We start from the raw sequence: 18,955 nt of genomic DNA, 5'->3' as shown, positions 1-18,955 counted from the left end.
TTCTTTCTGCTTGCTTTCCTTAATGCTCCATTTGGATATGTGTTGTTTGCTCTCTTTTGCATGTGTGATTATTAATTTCCTTCAATCAGTGAACTAAATATATTTTCTATCTACTGCAGGATGTGTGGTGAGCTGCAGTATATGCAATTTATGTAAACATAATCAGATTTCAACATTATCAAGATAGTAAAAAAAATATGTTTACACTTTTGGTGACTTTCTGTGTAATGTGTTCTCGTGTGTGTGCCTGGTACAGTATGAACATCACTGAGCTTCAGCCCTGCAGTTATTGGACAGTTGATAGAATTCTAGTTGAAATGTTTATGAGACGTAAGTACAAGGCAAACAGGCTGAAAGAAAGAAGATGATTAATGGACTGCAACTTTCTGGTCTCTTCTCCCATATTTGTGTCATTAAGTGAGTAGATTGTGAATTAGAGACTTTTGTGACCTGAATTTGTTCTATTTTTTAAAGACTCATCCCATGTGTTCTCTACACACTTTACCAGGGTGCACTAAACTTATGGTTATTCATTTGGAAGCAGTCTAAGAGGAAGGGATGTCTGATGGAACAAACGCAGAGAAAATAGTCACAACATGTGGGACAACCCAGGTGATAGATGATCAATATCTGACAGACCCCTACAGAGGATGACCCTCAATATGTTTCATTTTACTCTTCATTGCATTTGATTCATCTGACAGATGCTTTTATCTAAAGCCATGTTTAAAGAGTGCAGACCTCCTCCAGATGAACAAGAACTAAACATCACCGTCACGTGTCTGCAGAGAAGTAGTATTAGATGAAGTCCGTGCACAGGGGTGTTTAGAATGAGCCAATCCTCATGTCAGTTTTTATTAGATTATCCACAAAATAAAATCCAACATCAAAACTGATGGGACACAAAAGTCCCAGATGAAGTTAAACCTGTTTTGATATATGAACACTTTCAGTTTGAGGTTTGAGGGAAATTTCTTTTAAAATAAATGTAATATATATTAAAATAAGCACATTCATCCACGTTCTGTACATGAGTATAATTATGACATATTGGAAATATATTTCAAGCTATTCTGTCACTAGTGTAAAGTTTCAGAGACAAATAACAGCTAGTGTTATTTATTTGTTACTTATTACTTATTTATAACTTAGCATTATATTCTCTATTGCATATGTAATAATAATTCCATGTATTATTACACTGAACAAAGAGTACATTAGTAGAATTATATTAGTTGAACTTGCTCTTTATGGTCACACACAGTCTGTACAAACCCTCACCGACTGGAGTGTGGGAAGGTTCTATTGTTATGTCCCACTAGAGGGCGCCATTTCCTCTGAATGCTTTAAAACTTACACCACTTCCTGTATCCTTTAGTTTCTAATGCGTCAGCTGGATCAGAGAGGAAGCGAAAACAAGAGGTCTCCCTCCGCTCTAACTTCAGGGTACCAAAGGGTTTGTTTTACACACAGTGTCACATGACCTGTCATAATGGAGGCTGCTCGGTTTTTTCAGATTATTAGTCAACTCATATTATTGAAACATTCTATATCACTGATACATTCTATATGACTGATACATTCTATATTACTGATACATTCTATATCACTGATACATTCTATATGACTGATACATTCTATATTACTGATACATTCTATATGACTGATACATTCTATATGACTGATACATTCTATATGACTGATACATTCTATATTACTGATACATTCTATATGACTGATACATTCTATATGACATACATTCTATATGACTGATACATTCTATATGACTGATACATTCTATATCACTGATACATTCTATATGACATACATTCTATATGACTGATACATTCTATATTATTGAAACATTCTATATGACTGATACATTCTATATGACTGATACATTCTATATGACTGATACATTCTATATGACTGATACATTCTATATTACTGATATATTCTATATGACTGATACATTCTATATTACTGATACATTCTATATTATTGATACATTCTATATGACTGATACATTCTATATTACTGATACATTCTATATTACTGATATATTCTATATGACTGATACATTCTATATGACTGATACATTCTATATTACTGATATATTCTATATTACTGATACATTCTATATTACTGATATATTCTATATGACTGATACATTTTATATGACTGATACGTTCTATATTACTGATACATTCTATATGACTGATACATCCTATACTAATGATACATTCTACACTACCGATACATTCTATACTAATGATACATTCTACACTACCGATACATTCTATACTAATGATACACTCTACACTACCGATACATTCTATACTAATGATACACTCTACACTACCGATACATTGTACAGCCCTGGTGACCAGCTGATACAGCCCCACAGTCGCGTCAGGAGACGACACAGATACAAACCATCAGACCCATGTGCAGCTGAACTCTGGTAGATCCTGAGAGCGGGGACTTCTCTGAATAGAGGAGGTCTTTATATGGCCCACACCGAGTGAACGCCACTGTGAATAGACGATCTCTGGCTCCAGCAGCCATACTGACAGTGGCTGTGACAGATGAAGGCTCAGGACTAAAGACTGTAAATAAAGACGCTGCTGCTGTCCACTGACTCACAGACAACAGACATGACCGACTTCACCGCGCTTCTACTGCAGGAGAGCGTCTGACGGGAGGAACCACACCGGCAGACACACACAGCAGACAGCGGCTGTGTGGCGGTGTCCGCTCGGCCGCGACGTGTAACAGACCGACAGGTATGTCCTCATCCGCGGGGAAAAAGAAGCACGTTCGGTTCGCCAGCATGGAGGAGGAGGAGGACAACGAGCAGGAGGAGGACACCCTGTTCGACAAGAGGAAGGACGGCGGCTCCGGGCGGGGACTGAAGAGCGCGCTGAAGGCGGCCAAGAGGGCGACGAACCCGGGATGCGACGACCGGGTGCAGGTGGTCGGCGGAGGGAGGGGCGGGTCCGGAGCGTGCGGCCGCTGGATGGTCACCCTGGTCCTCTCCGCTTCCTTCCTGGGCCTGGTACAGTAATGAATGAAGGCTTTTCAAATGTGCAACACTTCCAGTTCAGCATAGGGATCTAATAACAAGCTGAGTATCCACAGACTTCTGTTAATGTCCATGGTCACATCAGGAATTGATAGACGGGCATGTCAATCAAATACACCCCCCCTCTTCTCTTAATGCATTCACAACATTTAGCTATTTAATGATAAAGGAAACCATCGGTTCAGTAAAATAACTCAGTGGCTGATCAAGGGCTTTTCTAAATAAGGATCCACAATATCCACAGAGGCGTCAAATATATGTCATATGTCAACATCATGTCCAGTTCCTGATTCAGTGTGGTGCACGCACTGTTACTTCTATGAGCAAAGCCACACATCATTAAATATATCTTGAAAATTGACTGACAGGACAGGGGCCAGTCAGATCTCAGCAGGGGCCCATGCCCCCCCCCCCCAAATTCTGCCCACCATCAACCTTCAAGAGCAAACACTGGAGAGCGGTCCGTCTCCTAAACCAGGAGACATGTTTATTTGTTCCCAAAAACTTCTAACTGCTGGACACAGTTCAGGTCCAGTTTGCAGCAGTAGATATTTTCAATTAAGTTTGAGTCCAGGCTCGTTATTGTATGATGTAGGTTTTCTGACCATCAAATATTTCTCCAAACTCTCTCCCAGTCTCTAGATTATCCAGAGCAGTCTGTGTATACTGTATACTGTATTTAAAATGAAGGAGGCCCATCCTTCCTGATGGGTTCTCCTCCAAATCCATTATTGTATGAGTTCATTCAAATTGCAGCCTGTAGAGCCAAATGTGATTGGAAATATAAAAAGGATATAATCTGGGTAGACAGGGGAAAGCAAAACATAAATGATGAGCTGTCATGGGATATTTATTTTATTGGTACTACCAGTTGATTTGAACCCTGTACAGATACGTTCTTTCTGACTCATGTATCATGTAACAAAGGTATAGTAATAAAAGACATCTCTAATCAGTAACTGCTCCGGGTTAGTACTGACCAACTGTCAGGTTGTCAGTTCCTGAGCAGTGAGTGAGACATGACAGTGAGTCTGCTGTAGTATTCCACACACAGGACTTGCATAGTTGCTTTTCAGCCCATTTACCTAGATCACACTACTGGAATGAATCTGCATACATCTGAGTGTCAATCTGCAGGCCTGGTTCACTTGTCCCACTGAGGGTTCACTGCAGCACAGTGGTTGTTCAAGAACTAAAATCCACACAAGCACCTTTTTAAGCACTAGAGAGTCTACATGATATTTGCTTGATATATGCAAATAATATGAATATTAGCCTCAGTTTATCTTCTTAGCGGCAGTTAAGTCTCATTTTGCATGTTACCATGGTTACTACTGTCACATATTGGTTGACACAGTGAAAGGTAGGGGAGTTTATACATGTGCTCGTTAACAGGAAGGAGTGCTGCGTACAAACCTCTCAGATACATGAGATTTCAGATGGTCGATTGAGAACCAGTCACATGACCTTCCCTGACAGATTTGACCCCATTGTTCTTGTTTTTCTAGGGGATGAGTATCTCAGTTCTTGGCCCCACGTTTGAAGACCTGGCTGTGAATGTGAAGAAGAACATCAGCAACCTGTCCTACATCTTCGTCGGTCGCTCTGCGGGATACATAGGAGGATCCCTCTTAGGGGGCCTTCTCTTCGATTACATGAGCCCCCACCTGCTGCTTGGTAACCCCTCCTTCAAATGTGTTTCTTCTATGTGGTTTTGTAGACATTGTGCTGTAGCTGCAAATGGCTGCTGGTGAAGGAAGCGTTGATAGTCTGAGCTGCCAGAGCCACCCAGAGCCACTCAAAGGCAACCTGCTAACCACAGCTGCCTGTTGGAGGAGTTTAAAACTCTACAGTTGTGTGACCACGACTTCATAGCTGTATTCAGACGTGATCTCCAGAGGAACTTGGGTCCAGAGGTTTCCTTTCTCAAATGCACTCCGCAGCGGGAGGTTCTCTGCACTCACAGCAGTAACAACTCCTCCGCATTAATTAGACCAGAGGTGGGAGACAGAGGCAGGAAGTGAGGAATCAGCTGTTATCCCCACAAACTCTGAATCCTGTGGAGGATCTTTGCTGTGTTCTCACATGTCGACTCCTCCGGAGTTACTCGGGGGTCAGGCAGAGAGAGTCTGCAGAAACTCTGGAGGCTCTCACTCGGACTCGGAAGATCTCCAGGAGTTCAGTACATGTCTGAAAGAAGCTCATGTGATTTTCAGGCTGCAGTAGGATGAGGCATTGATTTAATCCAATTCAATTGTATTTGTTTAGAGCCAAATCACAACAAACATCATCACAAGCTACTTTACATAGTAAGGTTGAGACTTATAGAAAATTATAGAGCAACCAAACAGTTCCCACATGAGCAGCATCATCCTTTGTTGTCAGTCTTCCAACATGGTGGTGAATATGCTCAGGGGATCACACTGACTGCTTCTACATGGACACCAATATTCCCTCTATTGACTCTATTCAGAACAAGAATATTCCGTTCATACTCCTGTTTACATGTTATAGAGCATAACCAGATTATGCCATTCTGTCCAACGTTATTCCGGCAGTTTTAAAACCTCAACCTGAAAGAGCGCACTATGCCACTGTTTACCATTTTAGATGTTTTCTTTCTAATTTTGCAAAATGTACAACTTTACTTTGTTTGCATCCAGGCAATGAGTCATCAAGCAGTAAATGTAGTCACTGTGGCACGTGTCTGCAGTCCTCACATCCACATGTCTGATAGATGTTGGACACTTCACACTTCTTCTGACTGTTTGCACCTGATCTGAAATGAAATGATGTGTCTTTCCAGGTTTATCGATGCTGGTCACGTCCTTTGGAATGTGTGCGATCCCGTTCTGTACGCAGGCCTTGTTCCTCACCCTGCTCATGTCCAGCATCGGGATGTCTATGGGTGTTCTGGACACAGGTAAGACAGCACTTAGATTGATAGATCGACAAGGTATTCTTTGATGGATAGAAGGTGAGATAGAGAGAGTGATGGATAGATGGACACTTTATTGGCCCCAGGGGATAAACAGGTTGTGTAAGTGATTGTATACGTTTACTGTTTGTCACACTGTGGGAAGGGTGTAAAATATGAAATCAAAACACATCACGTTGTGCAGTAAAAAGCCCGGTGAATCATCAACAGGGACACGTTCATGTCATCCATCTGTGCTGTGATTTGGAAACGCAGCAAAAACAATGACCAAGCTTTGGTCACAGTACAAAACCACACGAGAAAGGGAGAGTGTGGACCTGATTGTGGCAATGGCAAAGTGCTTGTGTGAGGCCAAATCCATTGTGTGTCGTTCTTCACTCCCTGCTGATTGGTATTTGGGTCACACCCTGTTTTTTTTACCTAACAAAGGACATCGCAAAATAAAAGTAAACAGCAGCAGCAAGATGGTGGATCTTCTGGTGGATGTTGTATAACCAGTGGTTCTCTGTCTGTCTGTCTGTCAGGTGGGAATGTGCTCATCCTGAAGACCTGGGGTGAGCAGGGAGGCCCTCACATGCAGGCTCTGCACTTCAGCTTTGCTGCTGGGGCCTTTGTGTCTCCAATCATAGCAAAGATGCTGTTTGGGCCAGATGGAAACAGCAGCATGGGACCCACACCCACCAATTCAACACCTCCTGCCACCCCAGAACAAGTCCCCACCGTCTCCGATGCTCACACATTCGTCAGCTTCATCCACAGCAGGAGCATCACCCTCAAGTCCATGTGGGCCTACATTGTGATTGGCTCTTTTGTCGGTCTCATGTCGTTACTCTTCTTCTTCCTCTACACCCGCAGCAGCATGTCCCGGGACAAAGCTCGCACGTCGTCAGGAAAGCCCCTGGTGGCCAAACACCACACCGCTCTTGTTGTCCTGCTCTTCTTCTTTTTCTTTGGCTACGTAGGTGCTGAGGTGGCATACGGGACCTTCATCTACAACTTCGCCAAGGACTACGCACACATGCAACAGTCGCAGGCAGCCGGTTTGAACTCGTTGTTCTGGGCAACGTTTGCTGCCTGTCGAGGGCTTGCCATCTTCTTTGCGGCGTGTGTGTACCCGGGGACCCTGATCCTGTTGAGCCTGGTGGGCTCCACCATCTCCTCGCTGCTCCTCTGCCTCTTCAGCAGGGAGAAAGTGGTCTTGTGGGTTTGCACTGGTCTCTATGGAGCCTCCATGGCCACGACCTTCCCCAGTGGCATCTCCTGGATGGAGCAGTACACCACAGTGACGGGCAACACAGCAGCAGTGTTTGTGGTGGGCTCAGCACTGGGTGAGATGGTGCTGCCCGCTCTTGTAGGCTTCCTGGGAAAGTTCTACCATTACCCCTTACTGATGTACCTGTCACTCATCACCGCCACCTTCACCTCCATCCTCTTCCCTGTCATGTACAAGCTGGCCTCTGCCCCAAATGGCCAGAGCAGGAAACCCCGCACCACGGGTCGACCCGAAGCCGACGACAGCGAATTCCGTCAGGCGCTGCTGGATTCAGGAGCCAATGATGAAGAGGAGGAGGAGGAGCCAGACATGGAGGCGGATCAGTGGAATGATGCAGACTTTGAGGTGATTGAGATGGACGACACAGCGAGTCTCCTGAGTTCACCCAGCAAGGCTTTGTCTCCCCCCGATGTCAGCGGTGTGATGGAGCCTCTGTCCGCAGGGGCAGCCTCCCCCTCAGACTCCATCTCGCTGGTCGGAGACTCCCCCAGACGCAAGCTGCTGCTCTCAGACAGAGAGAAGAGAGACTGAACTGAAAACACTTCAATATGCTTCTGATCGTTCACAGAACACAGGCAGCTTCACGTCTTAAAACTGCTGGATGAAGGTTCTGAAGTCTGTGACACTACGAATTTTTCATTGTGAAGGACTTGTGATTCATTCGACCTACTCCTTCCACACTGAGGTCAAAGGTCAGGGTCAGCTGTGGAACAGAAGCCATAGGGCTGGTAGGAATTCAGTGCCTTTCTCAAGGACGGATGAGCAGAGTGAATGAGTTGAGCCATGGACACTTATCCTCTTCATCCTCATGCTGCCAAAAACTGATGTCTTAAAACTGGAATTTGATTTTGCACTAATGCATTGAGTGTGTGACGGTGATAGTTGTGTACGTGAAGTTGTATGCACTTATGTAATTGGCAGTTTTTGTTATGTCCTGTTAAGTGTCCAGTGGCTGGTGGTTCTTCAATCATGTGTTGTTACTGTGATTCATGAAGTTTTTTAATGAACTAAATCATTGAAAGAAGACGTTCAGATACATTGACTTTTTATTATATCAATCTCAAACCTCCACCTACAGCAATGTCCATTAAAAACACAGAAACACCTCCTTCATAATCACTATTTACATTTATACAAATAGACAGATCCTGTGTATGGCTGTATGTAGAACTGAACATCAGGACTTTACAGAGTTTGATGACAGCTTTTTTTCTGCACAGAAACTTGGTAATGTAAACAAAACCATATGCACAGGGAAATAATACTCTTCATGACATACATTATCAAAATACAGTATTGCAACAGTCCCAGATTTAAAAAAACTGAAATAGTATCAGTTTCCACTCTGAAGAGAGTTTGACGTGTCAAATCTGCCAAAATGGACATCAGTACAATCGAAGTGAAATGAATGAACAACAGAACGCATAAAGACAGTTTGATTGCATTCATGGCCAGAGCTAGAGTTTCTCTGGTGCTAGTGAACAGTGGGGTCATAGATGGAGATGTACAGGAAGTATTTACATGCCTGCAGTCGTCATATAGAAATGCAGAATGTTGTCTTGAGATTTGTAAAGAGCTCCTTGAAAACCAAAGACTTCCAACTGCTTCTGCGCTATCAAGAGACAACAAGTCATTGTTGACTGGACTGCACGTAGTTCCATGACAGGCAGTCTGCAGCTGTGTCACCCCACACATCAGCTTCACTCAGCCAACAGCAGCTAATGGAGATGGCAGCAAACAAGGATGAAGACGAACAGAACCCTGAGGGGGAGGGAGCCCCTCCCACACTCAGGAGGCTCAAACCAGACAGTCTGCAAACGCAGAAAAACGGTTGAATAGCAAGTAACAGTTACAAGACGATGAAAACCCAACAGGGTTTAATCAAAGCACCATTTTAACTATACAACTGAATTGACAATCAAACACTGAGATGGGGTGGGGGGCAACAGTTAGCACCAAATCAGCAGAGAGCGCTGTGTTCAGGAGCCAATCAGAACTGCTCCAGCAGCTGTCGGAGGTAGGGGGCCTTGGAGAGCTGTCTGTTGACCCGGGCCAGCTTGTAAAGGACAGGACAGTCCAGGGACACACAGGGAACCTGCCGCTCTGCACAGCCGCTGCAGTTCCTGCAGACCTGCAGAAAAACACACACACATACACACATACACACTCGATGAGGGAAGTGGGACTCCAGAGGCTGTGATGAAGTTTACACTTTATATATTCACATAGATCTGAAAGGTGTTTGAATCCACAGTTCTACTGGTGTTTCATCCAAACCACTGTCCAAACAGAGATCAGTAAGAACAAAGACTTAAAAACACTTGCTGTCCCACTCTGAGGCTACATCCACCACTACGTCTTAGTTTCAGAACGCATCACTGCTGCTAAGTTTACACCTGATATTCACACTATCCTGGAGTTTTTGAGCTCCTAAAATAGAAAAGTCTGGAAACACTGTTGGCCCAACTTTAGTTTGAAAACTCTGGCGCTGCTACATGAAACATTTGGAAACGATGACGCAATTACCCACATTCGCTTCCTGATTGGTTCGAGGAAAACTGGTTTATGCACTAACATTGTAAACACTTAACTTTCAGTTACAGTCCCACCTAATGATCAAATCCTGTCCTCTCCCCCACCGTGTTCTGACAGAAATGCTGTATGTAAAACACAGACTCTAATGACTTACACAAGAAGGATAGACTTCCTTCGCTTCATCGCTTCATCTCTACATTACAGTTAAGGCCGAGGACATGAGCAGCAGACTGTGAGGGTGGAGCTGCAGGGTTTTGTGTCTGATTGACTTCTATTCATATCGAACCCTGTTGTATAAAGTCCAGTCAGCAGCAGAGCCTGAAGGACACTTGCTACTCTTTGTTTTTAAGTGGCGGCTGTGGCTCAAGGGAGTAGAGCAGTCATCCTCGAACCAGAAGGTCCGCTTCTGCATGCCGAAGTGTCCTTGGGCAAGATGACTGAAGACTGAACCCCAAAAGTGTCCCACAATAGTGCGACATAAATATGCACTCTATGAATGGGTGAATGGCAAAAACTGTACTGTAAAGCACTTTGAGTGGTCATCAAACCTTGAATTTAATTTATTATTCCTTTGTTTGGATGTTTGTGCTTCACTGTGCAGATGTGTGTGTGTGTACACATCTCCAGAGTTCAGTGCATGTCTGAAAACAGCTTAACTTAGCAGCCAATCACAGTCTACTATGCAACATGCACAAGTGTGATTCGAAAACCTTCAACAAACCTGAACCTTTTCAGCAGGTAAATTATTGTAAAATAAAATTATTCTTTATTTTTTTTAAAATCTTTAAATAATCATTTTCCATGTAATCTAAGTAGTAATCATTGAAAGGATCCATATTTCTACATCTTAAAACAACCATGAGCAGTGGATCTTGAGGATCGGCCCCCTCAGGTCCAGCCTCTCACCTTCAGCAGCTGGTCCTGCTGACTCTCCCACTGCCTGATGTCCTGGTAGAGTGTGACAGCAACTCTCTGGGGTTCAGCACGGCACCGCGAGCACACGCCCAGCTGGGTCAGCTCGTCACACACGGGGCAATGGAGCGTGGTGAAGTACTGAGAAATGGTTCCCTTCCTCCCTGCTTCCTCTCCTCCGGCAGCTGCAGAGCAGGAGGCTTTCTGGATCTGGAGAGAGATGAAGGACGCATGTTAACCTCTGCAGACCAAAAAAAATTGAATATCATTAAAACAACTGATGCTTTATTTAGTTTTCTCTCTTTGTTCTTTTTCTGAGGGATTTCTGTGCTCATGGTCAGGTCAGTGTATGTGTCCACACCAAACGTCCGTCTGTGTCTCCATGTAGTCCAATCTACACTGTCATACAATGAATCCAAGTAATAATGTGGAGTATGAGGGTATGAAATAAAGCTGTCTGCACACAAATTACAGACAATTGTGATATTATTGAAGGTCGGGTCTTCTCTTTTTATTAATCCCATTAAACTTCTGCAGAGTCATAAGAGGCCAAGTTGAGGTTTGGCTTGTGGTCACATTCATTGCTCTGATGAACTCTGCATCAGCTTGACCAGCAGGTGGCGTGTGTGCTCTATCAGAGCAGATCTTCACTTCAGTATTGACACAGACTGAAGCAACAGCACAGCGGTTTGATGAGATTCATTCGATCCTCAGCAGGAAGCAGGAGAGACATTTTCTCCTCAGCCTTTGTTCTCTCTCCACTGAAGACACACGCTTGTGACAGGAATGGAAACATTTACTCACTTCAGCAGAAAGCTGACAAGTCACTTTATCTCATTAATCAAGAATTAATTAAACTCAAGCTCATTCAGATCTGTGAGTTTTTATTAGAAATCCTCTGCTTCCTTCTTTTGTTCAGAAGGTTTTCATGTTGTTAGATAAGAGAATTATCATCTGTGCTGCCTTGAAGTTGTAACCGTAACATGAGAATCCCAGTGGGTCCTCTCACCCTGGGCAGCTCCTGGTACCAGCTGAACACGTCCACTCCGATCAGCTGGAACATGCGGGCCAGCGGCGGCAGGATCTGCTTGGTGATGTAGTAGGTGGCGTTGAGGCGGAGGCTGGGGTCCTGCAGAACGTCCATCGGCCGACGCACCAGCTGGATGAGGGGCAAGCCGGGCATCCCGTACACGACCACGTAGGGCACCCGCTCCCCCACACGGGGCTCCAGTCGACGGTCATGCACCATCATACGCCTGGGATCAATCAAAACAGAAGACTTGACCAAACGGATCAACTCAGAAAAAAACCTGTTCATAAGCGCTGAGCTTTAAATCTGCTTTTAACCTGTGCTCTTATGCAGAGGTCACATCTGACTGTAAGTCACTCAAATAATTAATATTGTACAACATTGCAGCAACATCAGAAATCAACATGGCCGCTGCTTTGTGTTGTTGTACAAACACTGTACTGTCTGTGCTAGAGCTCATGAATGAGGCTGAGTGTTTCCCTCTCACCCGTGCCTCCGAAATCCGATTTTTTTCCCATCCAATAAGAGCTGGGTTGCCTAGCAACAGACTCAGGTACTGTACACGCAGGCTAGTGCAGTTAGACAACGAGCACTGTGGGGAGGGAGTAATTTGATTCACACTGAGTACAGTAACTGTAGTTGACACACTCTTCCTCACTCTCCTGCATATGGCCACACACATGGGTGCACGCGCAGACACACACACGCATATTCGTCCAAGTAAAACTAAGGACTTTAGTCATTCATTATCTTCTAATGCTGCTAATAGATGCACTGTATGAATGTGTGTGTGAATGAGTGAATGGCAAATTGTAATGTAAAGTGCTTTAAGTGGTCATCAAGACTGGAAAAGCGCTGTATAAATACAAAACCATTTTTGTTTTGCTGTGGTGGGAAATTTGTCTGCCTGTAGCTTTCCTGTAAATGATCAATGACAATCCACACACACACACACACACCCACACCCACACACACACACACACACACACACCTGGTGAGCTCCAGTGCAGGGACGCAGGATCCGGGCCGGTACGAGCCAGTGCCTCTGTACTCCTTGGCGAAGGTCAGGTCCTGCATGCTGGCCCGACCGTCCAGGACCTTCACACACTGACGCTGCACAAACTGTTTCACCTGGCTGATGTCCCGCGTCTCAAACAGCAGCTTAACGGAACGCTCCAGAATCTGAGGAGGACATGAAGCAATCAATACATGAGACATGAGGAGAGAAAGAAGACGGTAGACAGAGATGAAACTAAATAAATAGGACTGATTCGATATTTAAATAGAATTATGCGCAGTGACTGTGTGACTCAGACTGAATGGCATCAACACTGGTACATTTCAGTCTAGACACAATACCAGGGGCATTTTTCCTGATTGACAAGCGTGAGTAGACGAGAGCAGGAAGAAAGCTGGCATGGTTGTGATTGGTGTAGAGCACAGTGAAATGGTTTGCTTGTTACCTTGGAAACAGCGGGGCAGCCGTCGCGGCGCACTGTCTCGATCCCTTTGGCGTCAAACACGGGTTCCTTTTGGTCGAGGCTTTCATACATGTATCCCACGTAGCGCTTCTTTGTCTGCAGTACACAGGGGAGGTACACCTGGGACAGACGGGACAGACACACAGAATTTAATTGTACCTCTAAATATGTTTAAGTGTGCAGATGGAGAAAGACAATTGGCACAGACTGACAAATCCAAATCAAATTGCACAGATCATTTGTCTGTGTGTGTGTGTGTGTAGTGGCTCCTGTGGTGAAGTATTACCTTTTCAAACTTGAGCTTGACAGGTTTGGGATTGGTTGCAGTCACTGCCTCAGCGATCTCGTTGCCAATCTTAAACGCCTGCTCTTTGGTGGCTCCCTTCAGCAAAACAAACAGGCTGCAAAGAACAGAGAGCAGCTCACCATCACTGTCACCATGAATTCAGCCAGTCGCCACAGAGCTGAGTGATCAGAGGAATGGCTGATCTGTCAGAGGAAGGTCTGACATTTCTGACGACTATTGAGTCGGTCATCAGGACTTAATCTAACTTCTCTCCTGTGTCTTAATGTACCATGATGTATGTGCAGCCTATGATTCCTGCTGATGACAATCTTGTGTCTCTGTAGAAAAGAGCAGCAAGAATTTCATTATATGACATTTCAGGGTAAAAATTTTAATTTGATTAGCTGAGACTCTCCATCAAATGGCTATGTGCATCTGAAGTGGTTAGAGAAGCATACAGCACGTGTTCTTGGGCATGATTCCTCCCTAATTGCTGCCAAAACGCAGATGACCTGCACTCAATACTGTGCCTGAACGCATGCTGTGACATTACTGAAAATATGAAGAAGTTTGACATGAAGTGTGTCAAGTAGACAGATTCCTGTGAGACACTTGATAAATGTGGGCACAGATCTTTTTCAGTTTTCCTGCCGATCTAATTTAGTTTCATTACTGATGTGCAAACAGAGACAAAAAGTTTATTCTCGCAGTTTAAAACATCACAGCAAGAATAAAAAATCAAAGCTTTGTGAATGTGGTAGCTGCAGCCATTGTGATACAGAGAATTGATTTGGACCTTTGAACTATTTGTTAAAAACAATACAGACGCTGATGACAGCAAACACTGTAGTGTCTGATAACTGAAAATGTTGGCGCTGCATGAAAACACAGTTCAGGTGCCATCAGTGAAAATAGTGACACATGAACAGAACTGCTCACTGTGTGAACACACGGTGAGAGACGGTGGAGTGTCAGTGAATCAGGATCGGAGGAAGTACTAATGCTGCCTACCTGTCTGTGTCACCATACACAACACGCGCTCCCCATTTCTTCGTGTCATTGACCATTTTGATGGCTCTCTCCAGGGTTTCTCTGGCTTTGTGAACGATGCTGTCTCCAACCTGGAAACGACAGATGACAAGAACCCAATGAACAAATCGTGTGGGAAAAGATTTGGGAAACACTGGTGCAGTGGTTCAACTATGGCCCTGATTATTTGTCTCTGCTTCTTTACACTAAAATAAGCAGAAAGGTCTTTGGACAGAAAGCTGGAATTTGAAAACATAACCAAAACAAATCTGTTGCCCTCTTCCTTGTTTATTCTTTTTAATGCAAGCTTTGTTAGACTTTGGCATCATTTAAATATTATGAATCTGCAGGTTCATCCTTCTCTCCTTCCCCCTCACCCTCGCGGAGCAACCGTTGCTTACCTCAACACTGGGCATGCGGCCAGAGTAGTTGGCTGCAGTGTAGCCGAAGGTGACGTTGGCAATGAGCTTGAGTCCAAGCTGTCGGGCACCAAGCAGCTTCATGAGGGCTTTATCCTGCTTGTAGCTTTTCATTGACTGCTTCACCATGATCCTTGTGTTGAGGATTTCCTCCAGCATGCTGGGCAGGACTCCTTTACGCACTGAGGACTGAACAGGAAAATTAAACGTATGAGAATGTGTGCAAGTGGAGGAACCTTCCAAGTCAGTGTGAATGAGTGTGTACGGCTGCATTAATCCAGCAGTGGAACAGGCTCCCAATCGGATTTGTGTCCCCTGACATATAGATCTATATATCAAGGGTCATGATCCTTGATATAGATCTATATATCAAGGGTCATGATCCAGACAGTCAATCCACCATCTTATCTCAGGTTACAAAGCCCATCTGTTTTGAAAATAAATATTTTTGGAATGATTGATGACAATAAACTGATTCAAAAATACAGTTCTGACATAAATCTCATAATTGCTGTGACTGACCATTACAAGTCTTCACAACCTTATGCTTTCTGTTAACAGGGAAAATAAAACTGTGATGACGCTCACTGTTAAGTGATAGACAAACAAATCTACACACCTGTTAAGAGAACTGTAAAAATGCATCAAAATAGGATCTGATGTATTTCTTTTTTAATTTAATTAATTAACAACTTTTATTTCTCATTATAACAACCAGTGTGAAGGTGCTGAAACGCAGTTACACAATGGTGCCTGGTCCCTCTGTCTTCTCTCCTCCCCCTTTCTCCACTTTCAGGGTGTTTGCGTTCATGGTGTATGCACCTGACCCCTCGATTATAAACACCCAACCTCTTGATTGGCAGTCTTTGCTAACTGTAATGCTGTTTCACATTTGCATTCCATGTTGATGTTATGCAAGTTCATATTTTGGCTCTGCATGAGCAAATGAGTAAGTACAGGGAGACGGCTAAACCCGGTTAGCCTGCTTTAGCAACATCTGGCTGGATTCTGCCAAAATCCAGCTGTAGAGAAAAATCGAATTGAATCTGGATTCATTCTGTGTCTTATTATAACCTCAGTAAATACTAGTTCACTATGTGTGTGCGTGTGTGTTATGTAATGAGACTGTGGGACAGGAGCCAGTATGGAGTGTGGAGCAATAAGCAAATCAAAGAAAAGCTTGAATGGAGGGATGCAGAGCATGAAGTGGGCTTTGTGTTGACGTGCTCAGTATTCACAGCAGCTAATGAAGCTTAATAAATCTGCATCGCTGGAGGACTCAGAGACATGATTCATAATGGGGCCAAGTGGTTTTCAGGACAACATTAAGACCTTGGTGGAAGCTGAGGAGAGGTCTGAAGGGGCTGTACCTTGACGAAGGCGATGCCATTGGGTGACACAGTGATGTCGTTGCGGAGCTGGTAGAGAAGCTCAGGAGGAACTCTCAGAGAGGTGCAGCCAAACTTAAACTCATCAGGCCTGAGAAAGAGACAGAAGTGCATGAATATCATGAAGAAAATACATTTGAATGCTTTACCAGAACTTAGTTGTGGCTGCTGGCCAGCACCGCAGCATCTACACCTCACCACCACTAAATCACCCAAACATGACTAGCAGCGGCCACACTGAGGCACAAAGCTACAGCAGTGACAGCAGGTTTGTCCATTAACATCCATTGATCCATTAACATCACCTATGGATTAGGTCAAATCTGAACAATATTCAAGATGAAATTACAATCAGGCTAAAATTGTAATGATAAAGATACTTTCAATATCATTTATAGAGGTACTGTTAACGTCAACAGTAAAGTAAATGTTATGACTGTCTTATCATGAAACACATCAGTGCTGGTGTGATGTGGACATTTCTTACCTATTATTATAAAAGAAATCTGCATTATATGGTTCAAAGAAATGGCTCAAAAAGCATCAACTATTTAATTCATACTGAACTTGCAAGGAAAATGCTGACAATTTATATCAGAAATTGAAAATATAAAAAAAATAATGTTTATGCATGTAATTACAAATGTGTGTCTGTGAAACTGCGCTCAGTTTCAAAGAAGCCAGCTTCGGGTCTGAGAGCTCAATCACTGGGGCTGGAGCAGACGGCTTGGGACCAGAGGGGGCAAAAGTACTCACTTTCTTTACTTAAGTAGTACAAATATTTCAGGCTCTGAAATGTACTTCAGTACAAAAGTAAAAAGTAAAATGATACACGATACCCCTTATGATATCGAAAAAAGTTCTAGGAACACAAAATAGGATAGTTTTCCTCTTTTCTCAACAACCTGCACAGTGCTGGTACAGAGAGAGAAAGAAAATCACTGGACACAGTCTAGTTTTGCTGCAACCCAAATTTCAGACAGAATAATAAAGAGTGAACTGAACCGAGGTCCTGCATGAGCACCTGGATACTTTTTTACAGGGAATAAATGGATGGGGAATTTGCTGGCATTGATAAGGTCCCTGCCCTTTGTACACACCGCCCGTCGCTACTACTGATTGGATGGTTTAGTGAGGTCCTCGGATCGGCCACACCAGAGTCAGTCACGGCCCTGGTGCAGCGCCGAGAAGACGATCAAACTTGACTATTTAGATGAAGTAAAATCATAACGAGGTTTCCGTAGGTGAACCTGCAGGAGGATCATTACCGTTACAGCCGCTCGACATCGGTCGACCACGGCATCCCGACCAACCTCCGGACGCTTAGGGTCTCGCGCTGCCCCCCCATGTGCTGTGATACAGTTACAAAGTATTTGTACTGTATTCCCACCTCTGCTTGGGACCACCATGGTCCTCTAACGGACTGATGTCAGCTTCAGGGGATTCTGGAGGGGAAAAGACCTCCAACTGAAAAGAGCCCTCTAGCACAGATTCCCTGTGATGCTGAGTCATTCTCCATGTCACTGAGCAGCTCCAGCCTCACACTTCTCAAAATTATAGTGTGTAGAGTTGAGCTCTTTTACATATTCATATTCATGTTGATACAATTACCAACAAATGTAGCAAGTTGCAAATACTACTGAAAAAATAAGTAATTGTATAAAACATTTATTTAAAAACCGAGGAGATTAAATTTCCATCTGTCCCCTGAGCTAATTTGTCACTTTCTGCTCTGCTGAGAATGAAAGGCATGGAGCCAGTGTATGTCTGCTCTTTTTTTATGTTGGAGTAGTAGAAATATGCATGTTGGAGGTTGATGGCTCCTGCTGTTGCTATGCAACTACAATAATCCTGGTGAAAAAAAACTGAACGATTTTTTTCCTTGCAGTGAAAACCCACAGACCTCTCAGCACATTTGCATTTAAATAATGAGGGAAGTAAGGCAGTGTGCTGTAGGTGTGTGGACCTTACGTTCCCAGACTGTCCATGTGGCCCAGGCAGGTGGAGTAGCAGTAGTTGTATGCGATGACAATGGAGGGATAGAGTGACTGGAAGTCCAGCACAACCACCGAGTTACTGTAGAAGCGCGACTCAGGCTCCATCACCAGTGGGATGCACTGAGGCGCCCTCTGCTGGGCTCGCTGCTGGATGCTGGGTGTGATGGGGATGTAGTTCAGAGGCTTGGCCACACGTAGCATCATGGACTCAACGCGGTACTGTAGGGACGAGAAGAGAACCCACCTATAAGTAGAGGACACTCGCACTAGGAGCAGTGAGCACAGACATATTTGAACCCTGTGGGGCAAAATGTTGGTAAAACCTGATAAACAACTGATGACACCATCGTATCACATAAATTGTTTTGGGGTGGTTGTGTAGTCGTCCACTAACCAGAAGATAGGGCTGGTCGATATGACTTCAAATCAATATCACCATTATTTCAAACGTTTACCTTGATTATAATTAATGAACGATTATTTTACCTCTGCTCTTTTCTAATCACTCACATGTAGAACTGATCATTATAAAACCTACTGAATTCATATTTATGTGTTTAAGGATAAAGGGGGCATCACATC

General features: G+C 43.9%; 2 protein-coding genes across 3 annotated transcripts in view; one reads left to right on the top strand and one right to left on the bottom strand.

Moving 5' to 3' along the window:
* Positions 1-2,527: 2,527 nt before the first annotated feature.
* Positions 2,528-8,618, top strand: mfsd4b (major facilitator superfamily domain containing 4B). 2 transcript variants are annotated; one of them, XM_034580445.1, is made up of 4 exons: positions 2,528-3,058; positions 4,594-4,762; positions 5,892-6,008; positions 6,548-8,618. In XM_034580445.1, the coding sequence occupies exons 1-4, from the start codon at positions 2,789-2,791 to the stop codon at positions 7,825-7,827; spliced, it is 1,836 nt and encodes a 611-aa protein (XP_034436336.1). In that variant the 5' UTR covers positions 2,528-2,788; the 3' UTR covers positions 7,828-8,618. The 2 variants fall into 2 exon arrangements, with proteins under 2 accessions (XP_034436336.1, XP_034436337.1); XM_034580446.1 differs by having other exon boundaries at positions 2,948-3,076.
* The window catches only part of rev3l (REV3 like, DNA directed polymerase zeta catalytic subunit), a 64,044-nt gene continuing 53,418 nt past the window's right edge, over positions 8,330-18,955 (bottom strand). The window contains exons 23-32 of the mRNA XM_034580444.1: positions 18,348-18,592; positions 16,359-16,467; positions 14,971-15,177; positions 14,552-14,661; positions 13,541-13,655; positions 13,237-13,374; positions 12,765-12,955; positions 11,753-11,999; positions 10,738-10,953; positions 8,330-9,427 (exon numbers count right to left, since the gene is read on the bottom strand). Coding sequence (XP_034436335.1) covers positions 9,287-9,427; positions 10,738-10,953; positions 11,753-11,999; positions 12,765-12,955; positions 13,237-13,374; positions 13,541-13,655; positions 14,552-14,661; positions 14,971-15,177; positions 16,359-16,467; positions 18,348-18,592 — 1,719 coding nt within the window. The 3' untranslated portion in view covers positions 8,330-9,286. The remainder of the gene's footprint in view (positions 9,428-10,737; positions 10,954-11,752; positions 12,000-12,764; positions 12,956-13,236; positions 13,375-13,540; positions 13,656-14,551; positions 14,662-14,970; positions 15,178-16,358; positions 16,468-18,347; positions 18,593-18,955) is intronic.

Source organism: Hippoglossus hippoglossus, chromosome 24 (assembly GCF_009819705.1).
Source record: "Hippoglossus hippoglossus isolate fHipHip1 chromosome 24, fHipHip1.pri, whole genome shotgun sequence".
NCBI classification, from domain to species: domain Eukaryota; kingdom Metazoa; phylum Chordata; class Actinopteri; order Pleuronectiformes; family Pleuronectidae; genus Hippoglossus; species Hippoglossus hippoglossus.
The sequence above is the reverse complement of the archived record's forward strand: the minus strand, read 5'-3'. Positions and strand labels throughout refer to the sequence as shown.

Coding starts and splice junctions, on each gene's coding strand:
- mfsd4b (XM_034580445.1), top strand. CDS start 2,789: ATGTCCTCATCCGCGGGGAAAAAGAAGCACGTTCGGTTCGCCAGCATG. Junction 3,059..4,593: donor CCGCTTCCTTCCTGGGCCTG/GTACAGTAATGA, acceptor TTGTTTTTCTAG/GGGATGAGTATCTCAGTTCT. Junction 4,763..5,891: donor GAGCCCCCACCTGCTGCTTG/GTAACCCCTCCT, acceptor GTGTCTTTCCAG/GTTTATCGATGCTGGTCACG.